Source organism: Heterocephalus glaber, unplaced genomic scaffold (genome assembly GCF_053883595.1).
Source record: "Heterocephalus glaber isolate CG9 unplaced genomic scaffold, H.glaber_assembly_v1.0 deba00001744, whole genome shotgun sequence".
Taxonomy (NCBI): Eukaryota; Metazoa; Chordata; class Mammalia; order Rodentia; family Bathyergidae; genus Heterocephalus; species Heterocephalus glaber.
The window spans coordinates 5,977,069-5,994,249 of record NW_028258450.1 but is presented as its reverse complement, the minus strand read 5'-3'; the positions used below and the strand labels follow the sequence as shown (position 1 = coordinate 5,994,249).

At 55.7% G+C, this 17,181-nt stretch overlaps 1 protein-coding gene across 10 annotated transcripts in view; it reads right to left on the bottom strand.

Annotated features, from left to right (window-relative positions):
* The window catches only part of Myh14 (myosin heavy chain 14), a 58,139-nt gene that overhangs the window by 32,717 nt on the left and 8,241 nt on the right, over positions 1 to 17,181 (bottom strand). For 8 of the 10 annotated variants that reach the window (XM_021246030.2, XM_021246028.2, XM_021246027.2 and 5 more), the window contains 8 exons: positions 15,306 to 15,333; positions 15,091 to 15,193; positions 14,586 to 14,609; positions 13,711 to 13,803; positions 13,451 to 13,514; positions 13,009 to 13,107; positions 12,104 to 12,244; positions 1,898 to 1,993 (listed from right to left, as the gene is read on the bottom strand). In XM_021246030.2, coding sequence (XP_021101689.2) covers positions 1,898 to 1,993; positions 12,104 to 12,244; positions 13,009 to 13,107; positions 13,451 to 13,514; positions 13,711 to 13,803; positions 14,586 to 14,609; positions 15,091 to 15,193; positions 15,306 to 15,333 — 648 coding nt within the window. The remainder of the gene's footprint in view (positions 1 to 1,897; positions 1,994 to 12,103; positions 12,245 to 13,008; positions 13,108 to 13,450; positions 13,515 to 13,710; positions 13,804 to 14,585; positions 14,610 to 15,090; positions 15,194 to 15,305; positions 15,334 to 17,181) is intronic. The other 2 variants (XM_087200637.1, XM_087200639.1) reach the window with 1 other exon arrangement.

Here is a 17,181-nt window from a genome sequence, read left to right as displayed (position 1 = left end):
AGCTCAGTCCTTCCTGTGCCTGCCTTGCAAGCAAAAGTTCCTGAATTTGATCCCCGGTACCAAAAAAAAAAAAAAAAAAGGGATGAGGATGTAGCTTGGTGTGAGGGCCCTAGAAAAGAAAAGGAAAAAAAGGATCTAAGAGGGCCGAGGATTTAGCTCAGTGTTCCGCCGCCTGCCTCAAAAGCACAAGGTCCCGAGTTCGACCCCCAGTATCAACAAATAAATAAATAAATAAATAAATAATTTTTTAAAAAAATCACTTTGAGACAGGCTCTTGCTAAGTCACCAGGTTGCCCAGGCCAAGCTCGCACTTGTGATCTTCCTGCCTAGCCTCCTAGAGAGCTGGGGTCACAGGAGTAGGCCACCATGCCTGGCTTCATATATGGCTTATTTTTATAGAGAAAAATTGCAGACAAATGCCTGGACACAAAGAAGCTAAGCAGGTGTTTGTGGAGGAGAAGGGGAGAGGTTTGTGGGAGGTGTGTTTCTTCTTTCTGCTCCAACTGAACCCATAATAAAGGAATGTTTTCAAGCATCTGTTACTTGCAGAGTGGGGAACAGTTACTACAAATTCTCAATGCCAACAGAGAAGAAAACACCTAGAAGAGAGAGTGCAAAGTCACTCAGCCCTAGCCTCTAATTCTTTATGGTGACTTTGCATTCTATGTGAAGCATTCAGAGCTAAACTGACTTGGAAATCCAGCAGGAGAGAAATGCACTGTGGAATACTACACAGCCACTGACAGGATATTGTTCACAGGCTCCCAGCCTCTGGTTGCCCTTTGGCATCTGGTGAAGCCCATGCACTGTCTGTTCCTCTCATTAATATCTGAAAACAAAATACACAGGGTTTCCCAGGAGACTGGTGACCGTTATACACAATTCTACCCACGGATCCCTTGCTAAGAAATCTCTGCAGCGTTCTAACTACCAACTTGGAAAGTCAGCCCCACTGCATGAAGGGAAAAAGCAGGGTTCAAGATGGTTTGCAAAGTCTGACCCCAATATTGTGCTGCAAATAATTGTGCGCAGGGTGGGTGTGACCAGAGCCTGGAAACCACAGGTAGCACTGCTGGCCCACGCCTTCAAGGACTGGGGGAGGGGCTGCCACCCCAGAGCAAGCCGTGGGATTTTCTAACAGGCCGAAGGCTCCCCGAAAGCTCTCGTGCTCTCCAGGGCTGCAGACGTGGGCTTGACTGTTTTTGAAACAGTGGGGTCCGCAGGCAGACAGCCTCGCCCAGAAAGCGACACCCCAGCGTGCGCCGGGCCTCTTTCTCGGGTGTGTGGCCATGGGCACTTCGCCCTGTCTTTATACTCATGTATCCCGCCTGAGGCTCTCCTTCCAGCTTGTACTGTTTTTATTATATGTTCATTTTGGTTAAAAAGAATTTAAAGGGGACCACTGACTGCAATTCTATTTTTGAAAACCAGGGAAAAAAAATACAGAGAAAGATGGTGGTTGTGTTGGCGCACACCTGTGATCCCAGCATTTAGGAGGCTGAAGCCTGGGCTACACAGTGAGTTCAAGGCCAGCCTGGACTACACAGCGAGACCCTGACTCAAAAAGCAACAGTAACAGAGAGACTGAGTGAGAGAGGAAGAGAGAGAAAAGAAAAGATATGCAGAGGCCTGAGGCCGGGAGATTACACTAAATGCTGACCGGGTCGTGGGATGGGGTCCCTGCTAACTCCTTATGGTGCTGGGATTCTGGAAAATCAAAATCAGGAAAGGTGGAAGAAGCAATTTTGGAGGCACAATAAGGGCAAGAAATTCCTGGGTGGGGCGTCGCAGTCTTTGGTGGGCGTGGCCAATCGACCCTGGGCGGGGCCTCGTTGCCTAATGGGCGTGGTCCGGGCGCAGGGTGAGGGTCTGGCGCGGTGGGCGGGGCCGGCCGTACCTGTGTTGTCCGGCATGGTGGCCTGGTCCGTGTTGCGCTCGCTCTTGAGGATGACGTTGCCGAACTGCAGCACGGCGGACACCATCCGCAGCATAGCTGTGGGCGGCAGGGCGCGAGGCCAACATTTAACCTAAAAACCCTAAGGCGAATTCTGCCACCCCCACGTGCACCGGTTTGCTTTATTCTTGTTTAAGGTTAGGTTTTGCTAGGTCGCCTTGTCTGTCCAGGAAGTGATGCTTATAGGACAAGAAGGACTTGGGGAAGGATCGAGGCCGGTCTATGGTGACACGGGAAGGCTTCTAAATACTGAGTGAAAAATGCTAGGGGCAGAGCGGCACACGCAGCACACGGGTGTCTGCATGGAAGAGGGAGGGCTTTGGGTTTCCGGTGCTGGGGATTGAACCCAGGGCCTTCACACTGAGCTACATCTCCAGCCCTTTTAAAATTCTTTAAGTTTTGAGCCAGGTGTGGTGATGGACGTCTGTAATCCTAGCACTCTAGCGGCTGAGGCAGGAGCATCGCAGAGTTTGGGCCAGCCTCGGCTACTTAGTGAGACTCTGTCTCAAAATATATTTTGTTTTGTTTTGCGTTGAGACAAGGTCTCCCTAAATTGTTAGGCTGCCCAGGCTGGGTTAGAACTTGTGATCCTCCTACCTCAACCTACTGGGATTACAGGTGCGTGCCACTGCATGAAACAAATACAGTACAGTCGATTCTCGTCACTTGTACTAGTTAGGGTCACCGTGAGTACTAAATGAGTGAATATGCAGCATCACTCCTGGAGGAAATACAGGGCCAGGGTCCTGCGAGCTTCTGGTCACACATTTTCATCCACCAATCCGTACATCCCCGTGCCTCATGTGTTTCTCTTGCAGACGCCTGATATATCCGGTACGTTGCTGGCTCACGCACATGGTGCTCGCGGCTAACGCAGCATAACTTGCGCCCGACTGAAGTTCATCTCATACACTCCTAGTTCTTACGAACACTGGGAACATTTTAGTGAAATCAACAGAAACGCACAAAACTGTGAAGTGTGGTACTGAATGTGCCAGGAGCCAGCACTGAACAAGAGCTGAGAGAAAACAGGCCAGCACCACTGCGCGGCCTGCCTGAATTTTCTCCAGCGTATGGCTGCAAAAGACTAGAAACCAGCTGGAGCGTTGGCTGGGGTTACAACAGATCTGGGGGATGCGAATTTGCAAATGCAGGAGCCCTGAGCACCAAGGACAGGTGCAGGCAGGTCTGGGCACCCGTGGGGCGGGTGTTCCGGGTGTCGGCGGACACCGGGCTGGTGGGGACGCCATGCCGACATCCTGTGCCACAACGTCCCACTGGAATTGGAATCCGTGAAACCATGGCTTGTTACTTTCTGAGACTAATTTACAACTGTTTTACCTAGAAACACAAAAGCGTTTTGTGCCTGGTTTTGAAATAACACTGAATTTTCCGGAAGGGCAGCCGCCCAGGTAATCCCAGGGAAGCTGGCTGCGGGTTTTGTCCAGAACTTTATCAAGATGTGGCCTCCCTTCCAGAACATTCTCAGGTTCTCAGCGTGTGTCTGCTCTGTAGCTGGGGCTCTCTAGGACGTCAGACCTCGGCTCACCCGCCCTCACTTCCTCTCTGCCTCTCTGCCTCCCCCAGGTCCCACACCTTTCATAACAACTCAGCGAGTCAGAGCTTGCTCTGATCCCCATTTCACAGATGGGGAAACTGAGGCAGGTAATCAACTTGCCCAAGATCATCCGACTCACAAGCCGGCAGGGCTGGGCCTCAAACCAGGCCAGTGTGGTTCCTGCTGGAGCCTGCACTTCCAACATCTGTGCTTGCCCTGTCCTCCTTTTTAGCATACATTTTGAATGGAAGTATGACCTACAAATTGGGTAAATGTTTAAATTTAAAAACATCATTAGTGGGGCTGGGGATCTAGCTCAGTGGTTCCACCACCTGCCTCGCAAGCACAAGGTCCCAAGCTCAATCCCCAGCACAAAAATAAAATAAAAAACCAAAAACATCATTAGAGTAAAAGACACATGGCCATTAATTCCCCTCAAAATACTCCCCTCTTATCCCTAGCACACTTATCCCATGGTACTTGCCACTTTCTGAAGTTCTGGAAGTCCTCGTTTGTATTTAATTCCACTGTCATGGCTGCCTTGATGTCTTCTTTTGTTTTTTTGTACCAGGAATCAAATGCAGGACCTTGCACTTTGGAGGCAGGTGCGGCACTGAGCTAAATCCCCAGCCTGTTGCTTTTTTGGTTTTTGAGACAGGGTCTCACTATGTAGTTCAGGCTGGCCTCAGACTTGCAGCGATCCTCCTGCCTCAGCCTCCCCAGGACCGTGATTACAGGCATGCACCGCTGGGCTGCCTTGATGTCTTGAATCAATTAAAAACATTTATCTTTCATGGTCATTTTGATTTTGGGGAAGGTCCAGAAGTCTGGTAACTAAGATGAATGAGGACAGCGTACTGTTTTTTACAAGCCTTCCTTCCTACTGCATGGCACTCAGCAGCAGCATTCACCATATTTTTGATCACATCTCATAAAGATACTCACTAGAGGGGACTTCCAGAGCTGCTTCAGGAAGTGGCAAGAATGACGGGATGAGCGTGTGCCAAGCGGGGGGAGTATTTTAAGGGGGATTCATGGCAAGGTCTTTTATCGAAATACATATTTTAATATTTAAACATTCACCGTACATTTATTTTGATCGCACGCGAATGTGGGCCAGCGCAACACACAGAAGAGCGCACGGGTTCCAGCCGCTCTGCTCTAGGGGGACTGATGGAGGGGACGCACCGTGGGACGGTCCCGAGAGCCCCTCCTGCCACCCGCCGCCACAGATGGGCGTCACGGCGCAGGGCGAGGAGCCGATCAGGGGGCGCTGAGCCTGGGAGGGGCCTTGGGGGGAGCTGGCTTGGAGAGAGGGGCGCGGGGTGGGGAGCATGCGCGGCTTCTGGCGTCGGAGCTGGACGCAACCTCAAGGAAACCAGGACAAAGAAAGCACGGGCTTCCCCGGAAGCGGAAGCGGAAGGTCAAGGTGATAAGGCTGGCCTGGGCCCCGGGTCCACATGAAGGGAAGCAGAGGGGTTAAATGCGACGTGAAATCCTGGCTGGGGGAGAGAGAAAGTGTGTGTCTAAGAATTTTTTTTTTTTTTGGCAAAGGACACTCCTGGGACAAGTGACTTAAGGCCTGTGGGCTAGAGGATGGGCCGTGCCAACACCGGCTTCCTGGCGGGGCTCCTGTCCTGTGGCTGAGAAGCTGTTCCTGGAAAGCGCACACTGACTCCTTCAGGGGAAGCTGGGTAACGGCCCCACGATGTGCCTTCCCAGGTCCCGGGCCTCAGTGTTTATCTCACCAGTACCTGGGACTTCTAAAGACAATTAAATGAAGGACCTTTGTGGCAGTACTGGGATTGAATCCGGGGCCTTTGCACTGAGCTACATCCCGAGCAGATTTTTTATTTTTCATTTTGAGACAGGGTCTCGCTAAGTCACTTAAATTCCCCAGGCTGGGCTCAGACTTTCGATCCTCCTGCCTCAGCCTCCCAGAGTGCTGCCCCAACAGGTGTGCGCCACCACAGCCAGGTGAATGAAGGATCTAGGGGTGGGAAGGCAGTCACAGGTATCTGGGAGGGCTCCGGGGGCCAGCACAACTGTCCCGACCAGGGGAGGCAGATTTTACACACACACACACACACACACACACACACACACACACACACACACACACACACGCCACAAGGGCGAAGGTGGCAGCCCTATACCCTGAAGTTGGAATAAGGGGCCCATGAGCAGGGCGGCCTCTGGAAGCTGGAAAAGGCCAGGATTCTCCCTGGAGCCTCCAAAAGAACCAGCCCTGCCCACCCTGCTCTCAGACCACTGCAGCTGAATTTCACTTCTGGCCTCCAGGACAGGCGTGTGCAACAAATACTAATTTTCTTTCCCTATCTCCACAGAGACCACAGCTTCTTGGGGAACCACCTACCCCTTGCTCCCCTCCTGCTCTCCCCAAACTGTGTGCTCTGCATATGCTAAGCGCTCTACAAAGGCTTCTGCGGTGGACCTCAGCTTGCCTGTGGTGGGGAGGAGCCCTTCCCTGGCCCCCACTACTCCTGGGATTGAGCCTAAGCCCTGCTGGGGTCTGTAGCACCCTGCCCCCCCCAGCTGCCAATCAGCCTCCTTCCGGTTCCTCCACCGCACTCCTTCCTGTGCCAGGCCCTGGCCCAGGCTTCCCTCTGCTAGATGCCATTCCTGCCTTGTACCTGGTGACTTTCTGCCCAACCCGCAGGGCTCAGCCGAGCACCACCTGCTGGGGGAGGGGGGCTGCCCTGACCTGCGCCAGGCTGCACCTAGGCCTCGTAGCCCCAGCAGGCTCAGGTCAGCTCTGTGCTCCCTTGCCCGCCACCCTTCGCAGGCCCAGACTAAATTTATCTGTGAGGCCAGATGCTCCTGGGTCCCCTGCCTTGTCCTGGTCACTGTTGTGCCTGCAGATGTCTGGCCCCAGAAGTCCACTTTGCACCTAATAAATCAGTACATCAGTGACTGAGTGGCAGAGTTACTCAAATGGGGGTGCCTTGGATGGCGGGGCTTGCAGGTGACCTGAGCACCTGCATGGCCTTCTGGGCCTGTTTTCCCACTGGGCTCAGTGGTCTCTGGTGCTGCTCCCTCAGAGCTGGGTCAGGGACAAATAAGAGCCCCAGGAATGCTGAGAGGCTTCTAGGGGCACAGGGGTCACCCTCCCCCCAGCCCAGGTCCCAGGGCCCCTCCCAGGCTAGAGTGGTTGGAAGACTCAGGACTGGTATGTCCAGTGGCACCTCCAGAGGGCACCGGCCAGCATGCACTGCAGTGGGGACAGGGACCTGGGTCAGGCAGCCTGGTCCCCTCATGGGGACTCCTGGGGAGTCCCTGGTGCAGGAATGGGTGGGGTGTGGGCTCTGGTCTCAGCCAGCCTGGGGGAAACCCAAGTCCATGGAAAGGACAGACACTGTTCCCTCGGTGTTCTCCTCTGTGAAATGGGCTCCATCATGGCTCCCTTGGGTCTGCACCATCCAATATGACAGCCAACATCACACCATCCAATATGGCAGCCACCATCACACCATCCAATATGGGAGCCACCATCACACCACCCAATATGGCAGCCACCATCACACCATCCAATATGGCAGCCACCATCACACCATCCAATATGGCAGCCACCATCACACCATCCAATATGACAGCCAACATCACACCATCCAATATGGCAGCCACCATCACACCATCCAATATGGGAGCCACCATCACACCACACAATATGGCAGCCAACATCACACCATCCAATATGGCAGCCACCATCACACCATCCAATATGGCAGCCACCATCACACCATCCAATATGGCAGCCAACATCACACCATCCAATATGGCAGCTAACATCACACCATCCAATATGGCAGCCACGGACCATATTTCAACTAAATTTAAATTACTCACAGTTAAGTAGAACTTACAATTCAGTCCCCCCACGACATGTGTTCAGCCCCCTGATCTGGGGTCTGTTACTATCTCCTTTTTACAGAAGGAGAACTAGGGTTCTACCCAAGAGAGACAGCCCTGGTCAAGGAGCAGACAGCAGGGAAGAGGTAGGGCTGGGACTCAAACTCAGGTCCTCTGGCTTCACACTCTAAGGTTTCACCATGACACTGTCTTGCTAAAGAACAAAAAAACAGTTTCAGGAATGTTGTGCGTTTGGTCATAGCTGCATCCTCATGGCCTGGAACAGTGTCCAGCACATAGAAGGCATAAAAAAGTGTTTGTAAATAACTCATCTCCAGGGCTGGGGATGTAGCTCAGTGGCACCTCACCTGCCTCACAAGCACAAGATCCTGAGTTCGATCCTTGGTATGGGGCGGGGGAAGAAAAGAAAAAACTCATCTCCTCAAATTCACACTAGGGAGAAAGAGACTATTACAGACCCATTTTTCAGATGGGGAAGCTGAGGCCCAGAAGGAAATGCTGACAATACTGGCTATTTTCAGCAAGAAGGAGCCTGGGATTCACACTGTGGGCCTTGACTCTCAGCTGTGAAATGGGGCTGAGACCATCGTGCCTTCAGGGACCTCAGTGAGCATCAGGGATGGCTCTAGGGAAGGCCTGGGACACAGGAGGAGTCTCATAAGTGCTGCTATTATTCCTGGGTTGTTAGAGGCCCAAGGGCTGGGCTGGGGTAGACCTGCTGTACCCCCAGCACAGCCCCGGTTCTCGGGGAGACTCCAGCGGTGTGAGGAATGAATGAACCAAAACCAGTATTATAAATACACTAGTGATGAGCAGGGCGCAGTGGTCCTCACTTGTAACCCCAGCACTTGTGAGGCTGAGGCAGGAGGATTGCCTCAAGTTCGAGGCCAGCTGGGCTATATAGTGAGTTCAAGGCCTGAACTATATAGTAAGGCCCTGTCTCAAAAACCAACCAACCAAAACACAAACAAACAAAATAAATATCCTGAATGAGGAAATTTAAAAAATGGAGAAAGGGGCCAAGAAGGAAGCAGGATGCTGCCCTCTCTCAGCACCTGGCCCTAAGGCCAGGCCCACATGGCACTCACATCCCCAGCACAGGCCAGCTCAGGGGCCTCAGCCTGCGAAACATGGTTCCCAAATGGGTTCCAAGGAACCCCAGGCTCAAGGGAGGGTCCCACAGCCACATGACTGTGGGGACTGCTGATTGTTCCAGCCTCCCATGGCCTCCAGGGTGCAAAGTAAAGGTTTTAAAAGCTCCTATGGGAAGCTGATGAACCACAATTTAGGTGGGCCGGACAAGCTGCTGACGGCCCTAGAGTAACACGAACACTTCCGGTACCTGGAGCGTCGTACCCTGGGAACCGCTGATTTGGGGCTATGGTGGGCTATTAGCTCAGCACCCCGAAAACACAGCCAAAGTCACTTGAGACAAGACTTAGAGTCACACCTGACTCTTTCTGAACACAGTGGCAGCAGCCCCAGGGCCTGCACGCTGTGTTTACTGTTTAAATTTTTAAACTTTTGTTATTTTGTAGTAGCAGGGATTGAACCAAGGGCCTTGTACACATGAGGCTAGCATGGCACCACTGAGCTACACCCCTAGCCCTTAATTTACTCCTTTTTTCCTTCCTTCCTCCCCCCTCCCTTCCTCCCTTCCTCTCTCCCTCAGTTCCTCCTTCCTTCATTCCTTTCTCTGTGCAGTACTGAAGGTTGAACTCACAGGCTGGGCTTGAATTTGAGATCCTCCTGTCTCAGCCTCCCGAGTGCTGAGATTACAAGCATGCACCACCATGCCTGGCTCTGCCTCGCCTCTTGACCTGTGCCGAGTCCTGCAGCAGGACTCCCTGCTCTGTCTCCTCTTCTGTCAGAAGCGGAGTCTATGAAAAGGTGGCTGGCCTCACTCTTTGCAAGAAAAACACAAAATAAAGCTGTAATGCGATTCCATCCATCTGTGGCTTTACCAAAGGCGAGAAAGCTCACAGCCATGATAGCTGGCGCGGGTGGGGACACAGGGGCGGACAAGGTGCGCCAGGTGTGAAGCTGGAGGCACTGGGCTCTAGCGCCACCTCGTGGACGGCGACGGTGGGGGCGCTGAGGCAGGCAGGGTCTGCAAAACGCTGGCTCCTGACTTCGCTCCTGACCTGGGTCGGGAGAACAGGAGGCCGTGCATCTCTGACTGCTGGAGCGGGACAGGCTCCTCCGCCCCTCCCACACGCTCACGGACATATTGGAAGTTTCCCGTAGTGAAAGCAAGAACCCCAAAGCCTCAGCAATAGAGGAATGAAGCCAGGATGCATCCTACAACACAGACGAGCCCTGAGAGGCGCGAAGCACCGCGATTTCACTCGCGGGAAAGGCCCGGGCGCGGCCACTCCCCGGAGGGAAAGCAGGTCCGCGGCTGCAGGGACGCGGGCTGGCGCCGGGGTGACCGCCAGGCAGTGTGAGGTGTGTGCCTGGGCTACTGGGGATGTTCACGAATTGATCCCGTGTACTGGTGAATCATGAGGCCGGGAATATACTAAAAGGGCCTGAACTGTACACTTTAAATATGGATATATATGCATGGTATGATGCATAAGTTATATCTCAAATAAAGGTCCCTTTTATTTTTTTGCAATACTGGGGATTGAACCCAGGACCTGAGCTACATTTCTATATTTTTTCAAAAATGTATTTTGAGACAAGTTCTTGCTAAATCACTAAGTTGCCCAGGCTAGGCTCGAACTTGTCATCCTCCTGTCTCAGCCTCCCTCCGAGTGCTGGGAATACAGGCGGATGCTATCGTATCCAGTTTAGCATCCCCTCATTTTTTCTTTTTAGTTTTTTGAGATTATGTAGTCCAGGCTGAACTCAAACTTATTATGTGGCCCAGGCTGGCCTCAAATTTGCAGCAGTCCTCCTGCCTCAGCCTCCTAAGTGCTGGGATTATCGGCATGCGCCACCACGCCCAGTTTAGCTTCCCATTTTTATCACCAGAACAGCCGAACATCAGTTTGGAGGCCTTCCTTTACACAGAAAACAATCTCATCCCTCTGTATCTGTGGGTTCTGCATCTGTGCATCAACCAATTTTGGACTGAAGATTTTAGGGAAAAATTGGGCCGTCCTGAGCATGTGCAGCCCTTCCCTGCCCTCCCCCCTAAGGAATACAGTGCAACAATTTGTGTACCATTCATGTTGCATTAGGTGCTATAAATCATACAGGGGTACTTCAGAGTACCTGGGAGGACTGCGCAAGGTACGTGCAAACACCGTGCTGTTTTATTGAAGGGACCTGGGCACCCATAGCGCCTGGTATTCTAGCGGGCCCTTGAGCTGATCTCCGGGGTACCAGGGATGGCTGTCCCTGTCTGTTCTCATCCATCCAAAATCTACCTGGAAGGAGAAGCATGGGAACCAGGTGCAGGGGCTGGGGGGACTCCTCAGGTGACCTTTGGCCACATTCACAATTTTACTGCAACATTTTTGTGTGTGAAATGCAAAACTCCCAGCTCTGTCTGCACCCCCAGCCAGCAGGCAGTGGCAGGAAGGCTGGAAACCCCTCCCTGCCACCCACAGGGTCTGGATTTGCTGCCAGATGCCAGCTGCAGACACCTTCAGGGCTGGCTGGGGACTGCACAACCCTGGTTGGGAAGTGAGATGCAGCAGAGCAAGCAAGGTGGGGCCACTGTTGGCTGACCACAGCTCCTCGCCTCCTGAGGTGCCAGGGCAAGCTCGGGATAAGACGCAGCTCGAAGTCACCACGGGAGCCCCTGAGGCTCAGTTGAAAGACGGAGTCCATGCAAAGCCACCATACTCTGCCACCCTGAGGAGGACATAGGCCATTTGTATGCACTTGCTGCAGGCGGATGTGCTGAAGCCCAACCACTGGGCCTTCGAATGTGACCTCTGTGGACATGGGCTCTGGCAGATACAATCAGAGATGAGGTCAGGAGAAGCCCGGCTCCAGTCTGACCCCACTCCCACTGCAGTCTTGCTATGTAGCCCAGGCTGGCCTCAAACTCAAGATCCTCCTGCCTCAGCTTCCTGAGGGCTGGGATTATGGAAGCACACCACCACGCCTGGCTTGGGGTCCAGGAGGGCAGATACCGTTGAGGTATCCTGGACACACAAAGGACACAACAACAGATACCAGGTGAGACTTCTACGTGCCAAGAAAAGCCAGGGGTCGCCAGCAACCTCACACCAGGGCCAGGCTGGGGACGGCCGGTCAAAGACCCACCAGCCTTGTCCAAGCCCTGGTCCCAGACATCTGGGATCCCCCAGACAACCAACTTCTCTTTAGGATACTCAGCTTCCAATACCTTGTTACAGTCACCAGAGCAAATGGATACGAGGCCAAAACATCCTGCTCAGTAAAAAGCGGGGCCAAGCGCCCCAGCCCAGGTGCTGAGCGGAGTACCGAGCCCGCCCCATCCTAGCCACCGAGGCGGACCCGCCTGGTCCGCGGTGCTCCTCAGCCTCCCCAGCTCAGCCTCTGCCCCAGCCCCAGGGGCCCTCGGCTCCCCAACGCCCGCCTGAGGCACAGTCCCAGCGCCTGTCCCCACCTCCCTCTGCAGCTCTGTGCCCTCACCCAGCCCTGTGTGTTCTCCCCCGTTAGTCCCCAGGGCAGGGACATCTGTCCTCTCCCTCCCGCCCCCAGCCCAGCCGGCGCTCAGTGAATGCGGGCGGATGGACCGAGGTGCGGCGCCCACTCACAGGTGATCTCCTCGGGCGTGAAGCCCAGCACCCGCAGGGACTCCAGGGTCTCCTGGAACGGCTCCCGCTCCTGGCTGGCGGTGGATGGCGGCCCGCTGGTCAGGAAGCGGTAGTGCGAGAAGGGCTCCAGGAGGAGGTCGGCTGCGGGAGGAGGAGGCAAGGTCAGAGCCCCGGACGGACCCCCTGCCCATGGCAGGGTCCTTCCTTCCCGGCCCCAGCAGCCCTGCTTTCTTGTTGGCTTTTGTTTTCTTGAGGTATTGGGGATGGAACCCGGGGGGCTTTGCCCTGAGCTTCATCCCTAGCTCTTTTTATGTGTTGAGACAGGGTTGCTCAGGCTGGGCTCAAATTTGAGATCCTCCTGCCTCAGTCTCCCAGAGTGCTGGGATTGCAGGTGTGCACCACCCCGCCCAGCTGACCTGTGCCCAAAAGCCACAGAGAGTGAGCAACTGAGTGACAAGGGCCCGGCTGGCAGCAGGAAGCACAAAGAGACAGAAGCTACGGGGTGGAAGGAGCAGGAAGTAGTGGGGTTGCTGTGCCAGAGAGTCCAGGGCGCCTCTCTGGGCAGCCGGAGGGCAGAAGGGGCAGGAGCTGGGCCAGAGTGGCTGCAGGTGGGAGTCGCGGTGCAAGGGCTGGGCCAAGGGCAGCCTCAAGGGTGCAGGACACAGGGACAGACACACCGGGTCGAGTCAGGAGGCACGGGAGCCGAGCCAGTGTGGAACCCGGAGCAAGCAGATGGTGCAGGGGGAGGAGCTGAGAAGCGAGAGGTGCTGGGGCCTGGCCTCGTGGCCAGGACAGTGCCCCAGCGAGGCCCGGGCAGCTGGAAGCAGAGGGCAGCGGAGACAACAGCGGCCAGGTCACACGACCCCCGCCACCGCTCGCGCCCCCCGCAGGCCGACGACGCTGACCTTTGAGCTGCTCCCCCGCGCCCCCCAGCAGCTGGTAGAAGATGTGGAAGCTGCACTCGTCCTTGGCCTGGCGGATGGCGCGCGACTTCTCCAGCAGGTCTGGGCGAGGAGTCAAGGAGCATGCGCAGGGGAGGGGACCCATTCGGCCCTCGGACGGGGGAGGCAGGGCGCAAGGGCCCAGGAGAGGCTGGCGAGGAGGGGCACAACCCCTGAGCCTCAGTTTCCTCCCCTGTTAAATGGGGCGACGCAGCATCCGCCTCACAGGGACTGGGCCCCCGCAGCACCCAGGGCACGGCCCGCAGGGCGGCGCAGGCCTCTTCTCAGCTCGGCAGCTGGGTCCCCATGCCGGGGGGGGGGGGGGGGCGGGGGCTGCAGCCGGAGCCACGCGAGCGCCCCGCTTCGGTCAGCGACTCCTCCCGCCGCCCTGGGCTGCGCAGGATACAGGTCTCGATGTTGGCGCCCACGATGTACCCCGCGACGTCAAAGTTGATGCGGATGAATTTGCCCTGGAGGGGGACGTGGGAGCCTCAGCCGGGGACCCGCCCGGGGCCCACAACCCGCCACCCGCTGCCTGCGGCCTCACACCCTTCTCCTGAGACCGGGACCCCCGCCCCACTGAGCCCCCCACGTCGAAGCCCTGTGTCCGGCCTCCTCCCAGCCCTGCCCCAGCACCGACACCGGCCACTCTGTCTCCGCACTCACGAAGCGCGAGGAGTTGTCGTTCTTCACCGTCTTGGCGTTGCCGAAGGCCTCCAGGACCGGGTTGGCCTGGAGAAGCTGCCGCTCCAGCTCCCCCTGGCGGGCGCGGGACAAGACCTGGGTGAGAACCGGCTCCCGAGTCCGGCCCGGCCCGGCGAAGGGAGAGCGGCCTCGGGGCGCCTGGGGGCGGGGGATTCCCACATCCGGGTCCTCCCATCCATCTGTCGTCTGGGAACCGGGAAACGTCTCCAAGCACATTGTTGAGTGGAAACCAGACACAAAAACAAGCTGCACAATATCTACAATGTGTCCTCATTAACAACAACAACAAAATAATTCCACGAAAGAAGACTTATTGTTACAGATATATACATGTTCGTAAACACGTGGAAAAAGACCTTCAAGGATTTGTTCCAAACTGTCAGCAACGTGAGCCACCCTAAGAAAGGGGCTGAGAGCAGGAAAGAGGATTCCACTTTCTCGGATTTTGTCATTGTTACAGTGCATATGTAATCTTGTATTACTGTAAAAACAAAACTTTTTACTCTGAGGTTCCCTTCAGCCCTATCAATGTCAGAGCCCGCACATAGTGGGCACTCAGTGACCACCCCCAGGTGCCTCCTCTCAGACTGCGTTTTGCTTACACTGGGTGGCTTTGCGGGAGGAAGAACACGTGCACAGTGAGGAGTGCGTGGCTTGCACTTGGGAAGTCCGCACACGAGTCTTCCCGAGCTCAGCCAGGGCAGGGCGCACAGTAGGGGTGCACCACGCGGCCGCGCAACTTTGGGGTGCAAACGGCAGGACGGCCGTGAGGGGCAGTGGGGGTCCCCAGCTGGGTGGCCGGGGCGCAAGAGCAGAGGGAGCACCCTGCTACTCACATAAGATATGGTGCTGGCGGAAGCCTGAGGACGTCACAGGACACGAGACAGAGACCGGACACCGCACATGGAACGTGGACAGACACACGGTGAATAGGCACCCTGGGGACCGGGGGAGGGGCAGGGGGCCGGGAAGACCAGGAGGGCTGGGAACGAACACCGACTCTGATCCTGCTGTACCCCTTCCTTCTGGAGTCAGCTGGCAGTGCCTGGGGTTTCCTTGTTGTCACCGTGGGAGAACAGTGACCCCTGGTAGTGAGCTCAGAGAGGGGGTGCGCTGGAAGCAAGGAGACAAACCCGGGCATGGCACCCACCCGCAATTGGGCCACAGTAAGGGGGCGTCTGGACACCCTATGTTGGCTGCCCCTGCTCCCAGGGGGGTGCACAGCAGGCGTGTGGGCAGCCGAGGTGCCAAGGGGGAGAGAGACAGAGAGAGATGGACACTTGTGGCCCAGGGTGGAGGCAGCACAGGTGGCCGCCGGGCTGCCCCATGGCGCTGGCTTACAGGGACTCCCGGCTCCTTCCTGCCCTTGGGCGACGATGCCACGTGCGCCAGGTACTGGATGACCTTCTTGGTGTTCTCTGTCTTCCCGGCTCCAGACTCCCCGCTGTCAGGGGCAAGGGCCGTGGGGCCGGTGAGGCTGGGAGCCCCACTCCCCTCCACATAGTGCCAGCCCCACGGGACCCCCCCCCCACCTCCAGGGAGCCCCCGCCACTCACGTGCAGAGGATGGACTGGTCCTCTCGGTCTGCGGGGACAGAGAGGGCCACGTCACCTGGGGTCTCACACTCATCAGCCCCACTCCCAAGGGGCCTAGACACGACACCCCTGGGCTCTAACACCACTGCCCTGCCTTGCCCTCCTCGATGAATGCTTTGCTTGCTGTGTGACCCTTAAAGGCTGCTGTCCCTCTCTGATTCCTCGTCTGTAAAGTGGAGACCACAGACACCAGCGGAGCAGAACGCCATCCACCCATCGGCCTTCAAGTCCCCACCGTGTGCCACCTCAGGTCTCAAAGACACTGAGGCCCGGGACCCCAGAGTCCACCCCGGACCAGAGTGTCAGCACCTCAGGCTTGGCAGGGCCTGCTGCATGGAGCATCACCCTCAGAAGCTAAAGCCGAATCCCATGGGCCCCCATGTCCACAGAGCCAGGATGGGAAGCGCCAGGTCAAGGGGTGATTTGGGGTCATTTCAGACAGGGAGGGGCACCCCGGGCAGAGGTGCAAGGGCAGAAGGCAAAAGCCAGAGGTCAGAGGTGAGGGCCTCTGGGAGACAGAGAGGAGACAGCCGGCTGGGCAGGGGGACAGAGGTGCTGAGAGGGACAGATGGGCTTCGAAGTCAGAGCAGGTGGGGCCTCCAGATGGTTTTAAAAAAGGGAATAAGCCCGGGCATGGTGGGGCACACCTGTGATGCCAGCACTCAGAAGGCTGAGGCAAGAGGACGCTTGGGAGTTCAAAGCCAACCCGAACTACATTTCTAGACCTTGTCTCAAAACACCAAAGCCAAGGGGCCAGGGATTTAGCTCAGTGGTTTTGCTGCCTGCTGTGCAACCGCAAGGACCCGAGTTCGATCCCCGGTACCAAAACAAACAAAAAAACACCAAAGCCAACCACAACACACTCAGCACAACGCCCAACACAGAACAAAAATACAATACACAGCATCCCAAAAGGGAGGCAGTAGCAGGGCACTGGGTTCAAATCCCACCTCAGGTACCCATCCAGCAGGGTGACCATGGGCAAGGGCTGCTCTGCTCTGTGGCTTGGTTTCCTCACCTGGTAATGACAGAACCTATTTCCCAGCTGCTGTGGGCTCAGAGATGGACCCAGGAAAAGCCAAGGGACCGGCCAGGAGAGTAGAGGGACCGCTATGCTCGCTGGGACAGAACTCAAAGACAGCAGCTAGGACAGAGGGGGCGGAGCAGCACCACCAACCAGCGGGGGATGCGAGGCCACAGCACAGCCACAGGGACGGCAGGGCAGGGGCACTGTCCCCAGGCGGCTCACAAGCCTCAGAGGACCGAACCGACCTGGTCCAATCTCAGACCACGCCTATAGTCCCTGCACTCAGGAGGCTGAGGCAGGAGGATTGCCCCTGAGTTCAAGGTCAGCCTGGGCTATATATTGAGACCCTGTCTCAAAATTTAAAAATTAAAAACATAAAGATAAGTGGAAAATCCCAAGCCATGTGGAGATTAGTGGGTCCAGGAAAAAAATCTCCCAAGAAACAAATCTGCGCTGGGCCTCAATTCAGTGTTTATTTATTCCTAAAACACCATAATAGGGAGTGTCTGATAATAGCTAGAAATTGCCATAAAACAGACAAGGAGCCAATAGAACCAGATAGAGTGACCTTTTACCATATGTAAACTCATTAAGCAAACACAATACATCATCTGCCATGACACACACACACTACACATTGTATAGCATAGGGCTTCTCTAGCTGATCTAAGACCCTTAGGCAGAAGCCCTCGGGCAGTGCACAGCCTGACCAGCTGTACACAGACGCCTGGGCCCTCATCTGCCTGAAAGACTGCATGTCATGTCTAAAATTCAACAATAAATGTGGAATGAATGAACGGTGTAGGAATT